Below are 13354 nucleotides of genomic sequence, written 5' to 3'. Positions count from 1 at the left end.
TTGAGAATAATTGTAACACTTTCACTGATATACATGTCAATGCACGATTTTTAATAATTTGTATTCCGTATTAGTATTTTATATGAGCCCTTTTCTTTCTTATTCTTTTTTCCTATCTCTCCCATCTCTAAAAGTTGCTACAAATTCATAATCTCTAAAAATTGCTACAAGTTCATAATTTCTAAATGATACATGTCAATGCATGATTTTTAATACATAGTATTCCGTATTACTAGTAATGAATGAGGATTTTTATAATTGGGTTGTTTAAGTAAGGTCGATATTTATAATAATGTTTGTACGGTCGAGTTATGGGTGTTAAGAGTTGGATTATGGTTTGGGCTAGTTTGAAGGATGTTTTGAATAATTAGATGCGGCAGATAAGTTGTTTATGTAGCACGTGTTATGCATTTATGATGTTCAAGTCAATAACTCACTATTTCACAGATTTGTTGTTTATTGTATGTCTTTTTAAGTATTCTTTAATCAATCGAGGTGTCTAGATTATAATACAATCGTGTTGTAGCCTAATGGATAAAGGCGAGTTTTGAAGAAAATTATGCAAATGTTTGGATTTAAAGATTATTCTTGTATTTTACATTTACGAAATTGTCAGAGACTAAAATCCACATAATTTCACAACGTTAATCATATACTTGAAGTTGACTTATAGCTTGGTCGATGAGTGCATGCGACATTGTGGCAATACAAGCAAATTGATGCAAACTGACGTATAAGGGGCTAACATAATGCTCTTGTGTTAATTTGATTAATTTGTTTTTAAACGAAAGGCCAACTATAATTTCGTTTATTTTATGTCAATTTGATCTATGATTAATAAAGCAGTTAAAATATTATTATCGTATCAGTTTTAATATTCAACGTACGTATAAATGGCTATCTTTAATGGTATAACTTCATAAAAGTTCACTATGACCAAATTTTCAATTTTCTCCATCGCTTTTCTTTTAAAGCAGAGCTCGAAGCAGTGAAATATGGCTGGCTTAGGGCCTGCCAAAAAGATGGGAATTTGGGAATTAGGTAGCTAATACATAATTCGAATGGGAATTATCATTTCTTAGCGTGTGATGGAAATTACAGCTCCTTACATAAAGTTTGTGATGGAAAACTCCTTATATATTCCCTTCGTTCCAATTTAAGTATCACATATCTTTTATGTTTGTCCCAATTAATCATCACGTATCTTTTAAACAATTACCTTTTTCACATTACCAAAAGTTAAAGTCTCACATCTTCTCTCAAACAATTAATATTTCCTCCAACACCTTCCATTTACCTTTCCTACTCCATACGGTGTAATAGAATAGATTGAGTTTGTGTTTACTTCACCTTATAAGATTTTGATTATGTGTTGAATTTGTATATTTTTCATTCTGATAGTTTGTATTATGATTTTGTATCTCGCAAGGATGATATTCCTCTCAAGGTCTCTATTTCTTTTGATTTCGTGTTTTTTGATTGATTATTGTTTCTGAAATTAGGTTTTTGTTTGATCGTTTGTTCATTTTGATCGTTCGTTTGTCTGAAATTAGGTTTCAATTTTTGTTCATTTTTGATCTGTTTCATGTATATTGCTCTAATTTTTGCTCCGGATTATTAATTTTTGTTCAATTTCATGTGATTATTAGTTATAGTAAGATGAACTGGTATAAATTGCTAGAAAAGCTGCAATTGTTTGAAATTGATAACTAAAATGGCTATGGTTTTTGATTTTGGTTGGTTTGGTTTTCAAAGACAGTGTTCTTTTCGATATCGAACTGTTATATGTGCTTATGTGTATGTGATGTAGGTTGTTGTTCATGTTTGTCATTTCATGGGTGTGATGCATAATGATATAGTGATTGATATTTGTTACTTGATTGCTATTGTTTTGCTGGTTTTTGATGGGTAATTTATGGTTTGTGATACTAGTGTATATTGATGGGTAACTTGTGGGAACTTAACTATAAGATACATATGTTTCATGTTTTAGACTTGAATTAGATACAAAAATACATATGTTTCATGTTCTTATATTTTGTTCTGATGCATTTTTCTATCATATATGAACTATTATTCTGTTTTGATGCAATTTTTTTTTTCTGATCTGTATCAATTAGAAAACTAACCAATTCTAATCTCTTTATTTCTTCCACATGTAGAGCATAAAAAATCAGAATGTTTCTATCTTTTTCTATGACAATAAATAAGAGTGTTTCCAAATAATATAGAATCATGCTAAGTTAATCCTAGGTTTTGCACTTCGATGTATCATGCTGTAGCATTGTCATGTACAAGTATCGTTGTATTGGAGCAGTCTGTCTACCTGTTTCATACTGATAAAATGTATAATTTCTTGTCCAAAACATGTTAATAGGTGCATATATATAGATATATATATGCATAGTTTTAGCAAACAATCAGAAGATCCCCCATACTCCTAATTTATGTCAATCTGAGGAGCCTTCTCTTTGTTAAGGTTTCATGACTGCTAATCGGGCTGACATAATGGACCTTACAGTTCATGCTCCCTCACTATTCCAGGGACCATGACCAAAGCACTAGGAATACGACTGTATGGTTCTAGAACTGAATGTGTGTATTCTCTTATATGGCATACTCATAAGAAAGCTAAGGGGCTGTTTGGAGTTCCATTCATTCACTATGAAACTCTTGCGGAGATATACGCAAAAGACAAAGCTACCGAAGATGCAAGTGAGTCGTTTGTTGATGCTATAGAAGATATGGATCAAGAGATTGATAAGCAACCATTGAATGTCGAGAGTGATGAAGAAGATGATGTGAATTCTACTCATTCGGACACTTATTCTTCTACAAGTCAATCCGGAAAACGTCCCATGAAGATAGAGGATGATCATTCAACTCCTTCAAAAATGGCAAAAGTGAAGGCTTCTACGATTCATTCTTCCGCAAGTGATTCCACTACTCAATCCGGAAAACGTTCTACAAAGGCGAAGGAGGCCAAGGTAAAGGGAAAGCACAAGGTAGATTTGAAGAGTAGAGGTAGAAAGTTTTGTCCTAAGTTATTATTAGAGTTAATGTTTCAATGGTTTTTGAATGCTTTTTTTTTTATTATTTTTTTTTTAATTTGAGAATACTAGAATTTCAATGCTTTTGTAATCAATAATTTATGTGACTTTGCCTATATCTAGCTTATGATATATTATGGTAATCGGTTCAAATATATATATATATATATATATATATATATATATATATATATATATATATATATATATATTATGGTAATTAGTGTTGCTCTACATTGTATAATGTATAGCAAAAGTTAGCCAAGACAACAAAAAATAAAAGAAAAGCTATTTGTTTTCAAGTTATCTATGCCAAACAAAAGGAAAGAGATTAGTTATAAATGTTTACGTTTCCTTAGTAATACCAAACAACTAGTAAGGGTAACACTATATATTATCCCTTTCCCCTCCTAATTTGTTTCCATTCCCTTACATTTACTAATTTGCTACCAAACGCCCCCTTAAAATTTATAATGATGGCAAAGATGGAGTGTTATATAATTTTCTCCATTAATGGTGAAGCAAGCAAGAAAAAACAAGGAAAATATGTAGTATTTGCTTGTATGAAGTTTCTCCATTAATGACCTTTGTCTTTCTCGCTCCTATGCAAGAAGACTAAAACATTCAAACAATGTGTGCCGTGACTTGTGGTTAACATCAAATTAACTAAAGGGAATTAATATAATTGGGTCACACTCATGTGAGAAACAGATATTTGTTTCACACGGTGAGAAACTTGTATTTTCCCCTATCTTATACTTTTCCAATCCTCAAAATGAAATGTTGGGGAACCTCCGAAAGACAATTTTGAAGATTATGTCAATGGTCTCTTCCTTAGAGAAGGGATCAATGGTAACTGCAGTTAAGGGTATGGAATTACTTGAATGGGTGATTCGGTTTGTGTTGTTAAGCCCTCACCGCTTTGTTTCCTTGCCAAATTTACTTAATGTTATAGGCACCTTGTGCCCTTTTCAGCTCATTAATATGTATGCCAGAATTTGTTTGTTCATCGTTCTCTAATGTAATCTCCAAGTTTAATAGAAAGTGGAATACATAAATAGAATGGTGTGTTACTCTTCGCATGCTCGAAGGCAAATGGCAGAGTATTCAAACAGGCAAGATCAACCACTTGTTTTTGTTAATATCAGTAACTTCAAAATAAATATATAATAGAAAATTAGTACAAATAAATTAAGCTAAAAAATAATTGTTTGTAGAAAAACAATTTAAATTCAATAAGTAAAAATCAGGTGAGTGAAGTGATTGGAGCCTAAGGGCGAGGGAATTGGAGAAAATTTTTCCGTTGAATCTCTCCAATTTGGGAAAGATGTGGAAGGAAATTTAAAATAAATAAATAAAATAAAATAAGCAACTCTCTGTAGTGCCCTTGGTAGATGGGTTCGTGTTCTAAAAGTTGAAGGTTATAAATTGTGCTTATCCAATAACTCAATTGAATACTTTGATCGTTTTAGTGGGTATTTGTATTTACAAGACTACAACAGTCAGTAAAAGCATAATTTACATACATTAAAAAAGTATAATGGAACAATTACTGGTAATTTTGTTACACTACAAATTTTGCATTTGAGAATTCCTCTGAAATCTGGCCACATATATAGCTATACTCACATATATATTGTTCATTATCATGTCTAAAGACTGGAAGTAGGCGTATCTCCAAGAATGTTTTAATACCAAAGTGCCACAAACTCCCCAGAATCCAAGGTAGAAACCAACCCCGGCGCTAACATATAATCCTACATAAAACTTATCACTATGATCACTCTTCTGTTGCGATGAATCGTTTCCCTCTTCTACAAGAGGGCAGTCCTCGGTTAGGGGCTCACCGCAAAGGTGAAGATTACCCGAGAAAACAAAATATTGGAATCTCCAAAGCGAGGATGGAATAGGCCCTGACAAGTGATTAAAGGACAGATCAAGGGAGCTCAGGATCCCGGCTTGATCAAGTTGAGGGATAACTCCTGTTAATAAGTTGTGTGATAAGTCTAAATATGTGAGATTTGACATGTACCCAAGAAAATGTGGAATAGTACTTGTAATTGAATTGTTTGAGAGATCGAGATATTCAACAGACTTGAGGTTTCCCATTGCATCAGGAATCGGACTTGACAGTAAGTTATTTGACAGTTTCAGATATACAACAGACTCTAAATTCCCAATTGTGTTAGGAATAGGCCCTGAAAATGAGTTGTCAGAGAGTTTAAGGTATGCAAGAGACTGAAGGTTTCCTATTGCATTGGGAATGAGTCCTGCAAGTAGATTATTAGACAGATCGAGATATGAAAGTGAACGTATATTTCCGATTGCAGTAGGAATAGAACCTACAAGTTGATTGTTAGAGAGATCGAGATATGAAAGAGTACGAATTTGTCCAAAGGTGGTTGGAATGGTGCCTGAAAGAGAGTTATGAGAGAAGTCGACGTGCACAAGGTGAGTGTTGATCCCACTCAGGTTGAACAACCACTCGAATATTGAATAATCATTCAAGAAATTGCTAGCGAGATTGATAACAGCAAGGTTGGCAGAGGAATTGATATAAGAAAATGGCGGATGGATTGTTGAAGGAAGCAGACAATAATCTAAGTGAAGGCCTTTTAAGGAGGGAAGGTTGTTAATGGCTTGAAACCAATCCGTAGCTTCGATAAGATAACAATTACTCAACCGGAGATTTTCTAACAAAGTAAGATGAGAGAGCCAATGCAAGCTAATGGAAGACAAGTGAAAATTGTTACTAAGATCAAGATATGTTAAACGAGAAAGGTTTCCAAGGTGATGTGGTATTTCCCCTGCAAATCGGCTGTCAGAGAGATTAAGGTGCTTTAGTTTAGACAGGGAACCAAGAAAGGTTGGGATAGATTGCTGTTGGAAATCATTGGAACTGAGGTCCAAGTATTCTAAATGCTTAAGATCGGCGAGGGAAGAACTCAAATTACCTCCAAGATAACAATCTTCACGGCCATGAAGATCGAGCATGATGACATGGCCTGTGCGGTTGCTGCAACGGACACCGGGCCACTTGCAGCAGTCTAGACTGTTTTCTATATGTCCCCAAGAAGTTAGCGGATTACACGTATCAAATTCAATGCCATGTTTAATATTTATGAGAGCATACTTTTTCTTTTCAATACACCTGATGTTGTGACTCTGAATGCTTGTTGCAGAACTAGAATGACCACTGTAACAGCATAAGTAAATACAAAAAAGCTGAAACAGAAGGTGAGGGGATGCTCTGAGAGGGGGCTGATCGTAAATCATGATAGCGATCTAACTTTGACAGGAACATTAGAGATCAATGGTGTGTATAATTTATCCTGTTATCCATATATGCTTAAGTTAAAAGTTTAGTTTTTTGGTGGGGAGCTTGTTCATTGTCAATTGTGAAGATTCTAACAAGAAAGTCAAATTTGGCTTGCTTGGTATCCTAAAGTCAATGTAAGTTTTGAAATCTTCAAATGCAAATTGACTTAAACCCTTCTTGCGGTTTTATGTTGAGTTTGTTATCTAATCAAATCTGAAAAGTAGAGATTTTAAGTGGGCAATCTAATTTAGCTCTTGACTTATTCCAACAAGCATATATTGCTAACTACAGTAAACAATATTCATACATTTAGTCTATGATCTGATATACATTTTCAAAACGCTACTAACACATTAAGGAGGATTTCGTACCATCTTCACATCCAATTAAGGCTAAGTGAATATTGGATGGAACTCGTAAAAGGGGTAAAACACTTAAACGAATCCATGATTTTAGAATTACCACCTCCCCAATTTCTAAAAAACGGGTGTAATCAAACAATACTTTTAAGTATTATATTTTGAGAAACCAAAGTTTAATAAATTTTTTTTGAGCACAATCAGAGTCACGTATATTCTTATACAAGTGGAATTTTGTTAAAAACTATGTTGGTGATTATTTGAATATGACATCAATAGTACTAAGTATTTTATATTGAGAAACCATAGTGTACTAAATTTTTAGTGCATATGATATGTCTAATTTTATACTTTGTGCATACATCAGAATCAAAAATCATCACTTTTTGTGCTAGAGGCTAGAGCTAACCAAATCTTGACCACGTATAATTTCACGAAATTCATCACTTTTTGTGCTAGAGGCTAGAGCTAACCAAATCTTGACCACGTATAATTTCACGAAATTCATCACTTTTTGTGCTAGAGGCTAGAGCTAACCAAATCTTGACCACGTATAATTTCACGAAATTCATCACTTTTTGTGCTAGAGGCTAGAGCTAACCAAATCTTGACCACGTATAATTTCACGAAATTCATCACTTTTTGTGCTAGAGGCTAGAGCTAACCAAATCTTGACCACGTATAATTTCACGAAATTCATCACTTTTTGTGCTAGAGGCTAGAGCTAACCAAATCTTGACCACGTATACTCGATCTAAATCAAAAATCCAGGAAAAAAAAATTTAGGATGATTAATTATACGAGTAACAAAAATGAACTAAGTGCTACGGTTACATTTGAGAAACCTCAGAAATCTAGCAGATACATATAGGAGCCTAAAATGAACTAAGATATGCAAGAGACTGAAGGTTGCATTGTTGCCTATTGCATTGATTGGGAATGAGACTTGTGATTGCGATTAGATTATATAAGATATATAGAGATATGAAAGAACGTTTATACTCCCGATTGCAGTAGGGATAAGACCTTCAATCAGTTGATTGTTAGAAGATCAAGATGAGGCCTGAAAGTAAGTTGAAAGAGAGATCGACGTGCACAAGCTAAGGTAAGTTTCACCTTTTTTTTTTTACAGAACAACATACTTTATTAAGATATTTTCTCCTTATCAGCAAGGATAACATGAGTAACATCCAAAGGGCTTACAGAGGACTCAACAATGAAATGTACTGCTATATTACATACTTTAGGACAGAATGAGAAAGTACTGAGCTCAAACTTCCTAGCCATGCTAAGAGCATCTAAAACGAGCTGAACAGAGGACTTTCCGCTTTGTGCTCCCTGGAGAAGCTTGTATTAGGTAGGTGGTGAGCAAAAGGAGTCGATTCCTCTAGTACCAAACCTCAGTCTGCTGCATATTTGCGATTATGTTACATTCACTGCAATCATATTAGATTCATCATATATACAGTTTATAATATTCTGCTAAGATCAACAAAAAAATTGATTAAGAACTTACTGGATTTAGAGCCTCCTTTTAAATTTAGCAATGCTCAAGGAAACCATAACATAGACCTTATCTTTCATGTCATCAAAGAACTGAAAAAAGGCATGTCTCCAAGATCTTTTGAGCACCAATGTTCCACAAACTCCCCAAAATCCTATGATAAATCCGAGCACCACACTAACGTACAACCCCAAAAACATCTTGTCATCATCAGTGTCATCCTGGGGAGTAGTATTATCTCCCCTCGTCGAGTTGTCCTGTGCTTGATCCCAAGAGCAATTCGAGAGAGGAGCTCCACAAAGTTGAGGATTTCCAGCATATACTGAAGCATTGAAACCTTGAAGTTGAGTGCCCTTTGGAATTTCTCCAGAGAAGTGGTTGTTTGACACATCTAAGTTGCTGAGATAATTTAAAGCAGTGATGCTTGCAAGGATTACACCAGAGAGGTGGTTGTTTGACAAATCGAGAACTTCTAAAGATGTCAATTGTCCAATTTCTGGTGTGATGCTTCCAACCAAACTGTTTCTTGATAAGTTCAAGGAGACAAGACCTTGCAGAGCTGAAATTTTTGTGGGAATTTTGCCTTCCAACTTATTGTTTGAAAGATCAATGAGCTTTACTAGTTCTAGATCTAAAAACTTCCCAAAGCTCCTTTCTGCTTCTTTCCACATAATCGTCGCAGCGTCACTGTATGAACCAACGACAACGGTACTAGAGCTATGGTCAGTGATAGAGTATAGCAATGTTGGAAGCATATCTGTTGTATCTTGCATTGCTTTAAGATTACAAATGCAATTTGGAATGGTCAAGAAAAACCAGGGATGTGCAATCCTCTAATGATCTTGGAAGTTCTCCCGAAAACCTATTGTTGCGCAAGTGCAACGACTCCAATTGCTTCAAATACCTAATGGAAGGTGGTATAACACCAGAAAAATTATTGTTTTCTAAATGGATAAAAGACAATTGGTCAAAATTCATCCAGCAATCAGGAAGTTTTCCGGACAACAAGTTATTTGAAAGATCAAGATTGGATAGACGTACTTTCACCTTAGGACACAAAAAGAGGGTGGGATCAGAAAACTTATTATTATTCAAGCTTAATGAAGTAAGGTTTGTTGGAAATGTTGGTATTGCACCTTCAATTTGGTTGAAGCTCATATCTATAACAACCCCATCCAAAGAATCACGGCTCGTTGTGATTGGTATTTCCAAATCTGAAAGCGTCCCATAAATCATATTTTGAGACATACTCAGATAAGTGAGCTTTGAAGGTAATGTAAAAGAATTCGGAATGCTATCGGAAATTCCAGCACCAGAAATATCAAGAGTCGAATATTTTTTTTGGCTCACAAGCCATTTTGGAAAGATCGGTCCCAATCTGCAGGATCTTAGTTTTATAGTATCCAACTGGAATGGAGGAGCCCAATCATCATCAATATCGAGCACCAGTGCTGAATTACCTGAAAGGTCTAAGTATTGTAATCTTGAAAGTTCTGAGAAGTGGCTGCTAGAGAGTGTACCATGCAGAGAGTTAGAAGAAAGATCCAAGCGATCGAGCATTGATAGTTGCCCCAAACGAGGACTGATGGTTCCATTCAAATGATTATTATTAAGACATAATTGTTTTAATGATGGAAATGCGCCAATCGAGTCTGGAATTAGACCCCAGATTTGATTATCACCCAGATTTAAATATGATAATGACTTGTTTGAGCATCTGGCTAGTGTTTGGATTATGTTGGGAAGCTCATCGGTGAAGTTGTTTTTATTCAAGTAGAGTGTTTGTAAGTGACACAAATTGCCAAGTATTTTAGGCAATTGCGAGGACTGGAAATTATTTGATAGGAGGTCGAGATGTTGGAGAGACTGTAAGTTTGAAATCGTATCTGGAATCGGACCTTGCAATTTATTCCAGGAAAGGTCTAGATACGAAAGAGCATGCATATTTCCAAGTGCGTTAGGAAGGGGACCTTTTAGTTGATTAAAAGAGAGATCAACATATGCAAGGTGAGTATCGATTCCACTCAAATTAAAAAGCCATTGGAATATTGATGAACCATCATTAAGATGATTAGCAGCAAGATTAACAAATGAAAGAGTGGTTGTGGAGTTTTTGTATGAAAGTTGCAATGGAACTCTAGAGGGAAGGTTACAGCTTTCCAAGTGAAGAAACCTTAAGAATGGGAGGTCGTTCACGATTTTTAGCCAGTCTATGGCTCTACTGAGATCGACAGAACTCAAGTCAATATAACTTAACAATTTTAGATTTGAAAGCCACGGCAAGTTTTTGACATACAGATTCAAATTGTCATAACAATAATTGTAGTGGCAAATGTTAAGATCAAGAGAAATCAAGTGGGAAAGATTTCCAATCTGGTGTGGAATTTCTCCACTAAATCCAGCGTAGGATATATTGAGGTATTTCAAATTCACAAGGGAACCAACAAAACTAGGGATGGGTTGGTTTTGGAAATTGTTGAGGCTGAGATCCAAGTAATTCAAATGCTTTAAATCAGCAAGGGAAGAACTCACTTTACCTTGCAAACAATAATCACCCTCAACACCACGAAGGTCGAGCTTGATTACATGGCTAGTTCGGTTGCTGCAACGGATGCCACGCCATTGACAACAGTTTTTGTTATCATCATCATCATCTCCCCAAGAATACAGCATCCCGCAATGATCGACTTGAATGCCCTCTTTGAATTTCAATAAAGCCTCTCTCTCTTTCTCAATACACATGACGTTGTTGTGGTGGCTGCTAAGGGTATCAAGCCCATGAGCAACACAAATGAAGTAGGAAAACAGCAAAAAACAAGAAAGGAGGAGTTTATGAGAACTCATTGTCACCAAAATTTGGCTAGATCAATGAATGTATATTATGTATCAATATAATGTATGTGCTAAACATATAAATAGAACTTTGAAGTATTAGAATTGTAATACGAAGAAACTATCATACATTCATACCTATGTATCAATGAATGTATAGTGAAGAATGTGAGGATGGATGAGAGGGAAGTAAAGAGAGGTAAGGAGTAGGGAGGAAAATATGGCAATTTTCCATTCTTAAAAATGCAATTTTCCACCCTTGGAAAAATTATTTTCCACTTTTTCACAAAAAAAAAATAAATAAATAAATAAAAATAAAATAAAAAGAGAAAAAGAAAGTGGGACTTACATCAAACTAAATGGGCCCTTAATTTTCAATTACCCCGAAACTCTCTAAAAATTTCAGTCTCATTTTACCAATATTTTTTTTATTTACTTATAATCCATCAAACCCAACCGTCTTCTTATTATAGAGTAAGGTCCTGTTCTCTTTACCTTAAAAAAATAATATTAAATAAAAATAATTTCAGTTCAGTAAAAATAAGTTCAGTTCAATAAAATTAATTTCAGTTCAGTAAAATTCAGTTTTCTTAAAGAAGAATTATAATAGAAAATATAGTAAAAATAATGTCAGTTCAGTAAAATTAATTTAAGTTCAGTAAAAATAATTAAAGTTCAACAAATATAATTTTGTTTCGATAAAAATAATTTCAGTTCAGCAAAAATAAGGTGAAGATAACGGAGCCTAATTCTCTCCCTGAAACTTGTTCAAAAGGCCAATAAGATGTTTTGATTGGGGATGAGAGTACTTGTTTATCATAAGCCTGTATTCCATATATTAGTGCAACTATAATAATGATATTTGATGTGTGTTCCCTTGTCCTTCAAAGGCTTCTCATTTTTTATTTTATTTTGTAACACATAACTTTGATCACTTTTTTTTTTTTTTTTTTTTTTTTTTGAAGCCACTTTGATCACTTATACTTCGTAAGTTGAAATTTAGAAAAGCTACCCTACAACTAATATTTAAATTTATTTTAAAAATAATAATTTATTTTTTTGTATTAAAATATTATCTTATATCCGAAAAATGAAAAACATTAATTTTTTAATAACTTTCATACTTCCTCCGTGTTTTTTAGTTGCTACACTTTTAATTTCACGGTTTCCTAGACAATTTTTAAAAGGTAAGATATAGTGAAAAAAAGTAGAGGGACCCATGTACATAGGAGAGAGATAGATGGAAAAAAAATGTAAAAAATGAAAAAGTGTTGCAACTAATTAACAATTTCCAAAATAGAAAAGTGTAGCAACTAAAAAAAAGGAGGTAATAGTAAAAATTATTCTTTCCAATATAGATTTATTGAAAGATTAATTCATAAAGTTTTATAGAGATGACAATAATTTATAAAATTAAATTTTATTGATACATTAATAAGGATATTAATGATCACATATATAAACATTGGCTAGTTCTACACAACCACGAATTAAAGTCTTATTTTGTCAAAAAAAAAAAAAAAAAAAAAAAAAAGTCTTATTTTCTAAGTTGACTTCAAGCCTTTTCCTTAACAGCAAAAAAGTTGACTTCAAGTCTTCTTACCGTGTTTGAAAATCATGGGGTCCCTTAGACTTTTTCAAATTAGAGAATTCAGATTTCACTTCTAATAAGTATTCAAATACTACCTCCGTTTTTAATTTACAATAATCAATTTTTATTATCTCACATATAATAACTCTTTATTATAAATAATAATAAATGGAGGTAGTAAATCTATTTCACCCATGTCTATTCTTTGACATGAGCTTAATCAAATAAGACATTTCACTCGTGTCTATGCAAAACAAGAGGCCAACTATGAGGGGTTTCAAAACAAATTATCGTGAATTTGAGAACTATCCCAAATCCTACAATTGAGCCAAAATCATCATTTAAGTGTGAAGGTACAACTACAAGTAATCCCTTCGTTCCCTGTTTTTGACGTTTGGAATTATGCGCGGTTATTAATTAATTGTGTAAAATTGAGGTATGTTTTTTTTTGGCGAGAAAAATTGAGGTATATTGACATAAATTCAATTATTGAAAGTACAAATTTAGTTAAAAAAAAGGAATATTATACATGTGGGGTAAAGAAAGTAGGAAGAAATTAGAAGAGAGATGAGAGAGAAAGTAATAATGAGTATTGAAAACCCATTAAAATATTATAAAAGGTACAATTGCACATGAAAAGTGGAGGGCAATTTTAAATTGTAAAGCAAGGGTAAATTTGTCCAAAATTAATGACTTAAA

At 33.6% G+C, this 13354-nt stretch overlaps 2 protein-coding genes across 2 annotated transcripts; both read right to left on the bottom strand.

Annotated features, from left to right (window-relative positions):
* Positions 1 to 7820: 7820 nt before the first annotated feature.
* On the bottom strand, positions 7821 to 12437 carry LOC145581812 (receptor-like protein EIX2). The gene is made up of 3 exons (XM_081638840.1): positions 10770 to 12437; positions 8245 to 9136; positions 7821 to 8164 (listed from the first exon to the last, which is right to left on the bottom strand). The coding sequence occupies exon 2, from the start codon at positions 9003 to 9005 to the stop codon at positions 8250 to 8252; it is 756 nt and encodes a 251-aa protein (XP_081494966.1). The 5' UTR covers positions 9006 to 9136; positions 10770 to 12437; the 3' UTR covers positions 7821 to 8164; positions 8245 to 8249.
* Positions 9016 to 11076, bottom strand: LOC145580737 (receptor-like protein EIX2). Its single transcript, XM_081637853.1, has one exon. The coding sequence runs from the start codon at positions 11074 to 11076 to the stop codon at positions 9016 to 9018; it is 2061 nt and encodes a 686-aa protein (XP_081493979.1).
* Positions 12438 to 13354: the final 917 nt, after the last annotated feature.

Source organism: Chenopodium album, chromosome 15, assembly GCF_948465745.1.
Source record: "Chenopodium album chromosome 15, dcCheAlbu1.1, whole genome shotgun sequence".
Classification (NCBI taxonomy): domain Eukaryota; kingdom Viridiplantae; phylum Streptophyta; class Magnoliopsida; order Caryophyllales; family Amaranthaceae; genus Chenopodium; species Chenopodium album.
The sequence above is the reverse complement of the archived record's forward strand: the minus strand, read 5'-3'. Positions and strand labels throughout refer to the sequence as shown.

Coding starts and splice junctions, on each gene's coding strand:
- LOC145580737 (XM_081637853.1), bottom strand. CDS start 11,076: ATGAGTTCTCATAAACTCCTCCTTTCTTGTTTTTTGCTGTTTTCCTAC.
- LOC145581812 (XM_081638840.1), bottom strand. CDS start 9,005: ATGCAAGATACAACAGATATGCTTCCAACATTGCTATACTCTATCACT.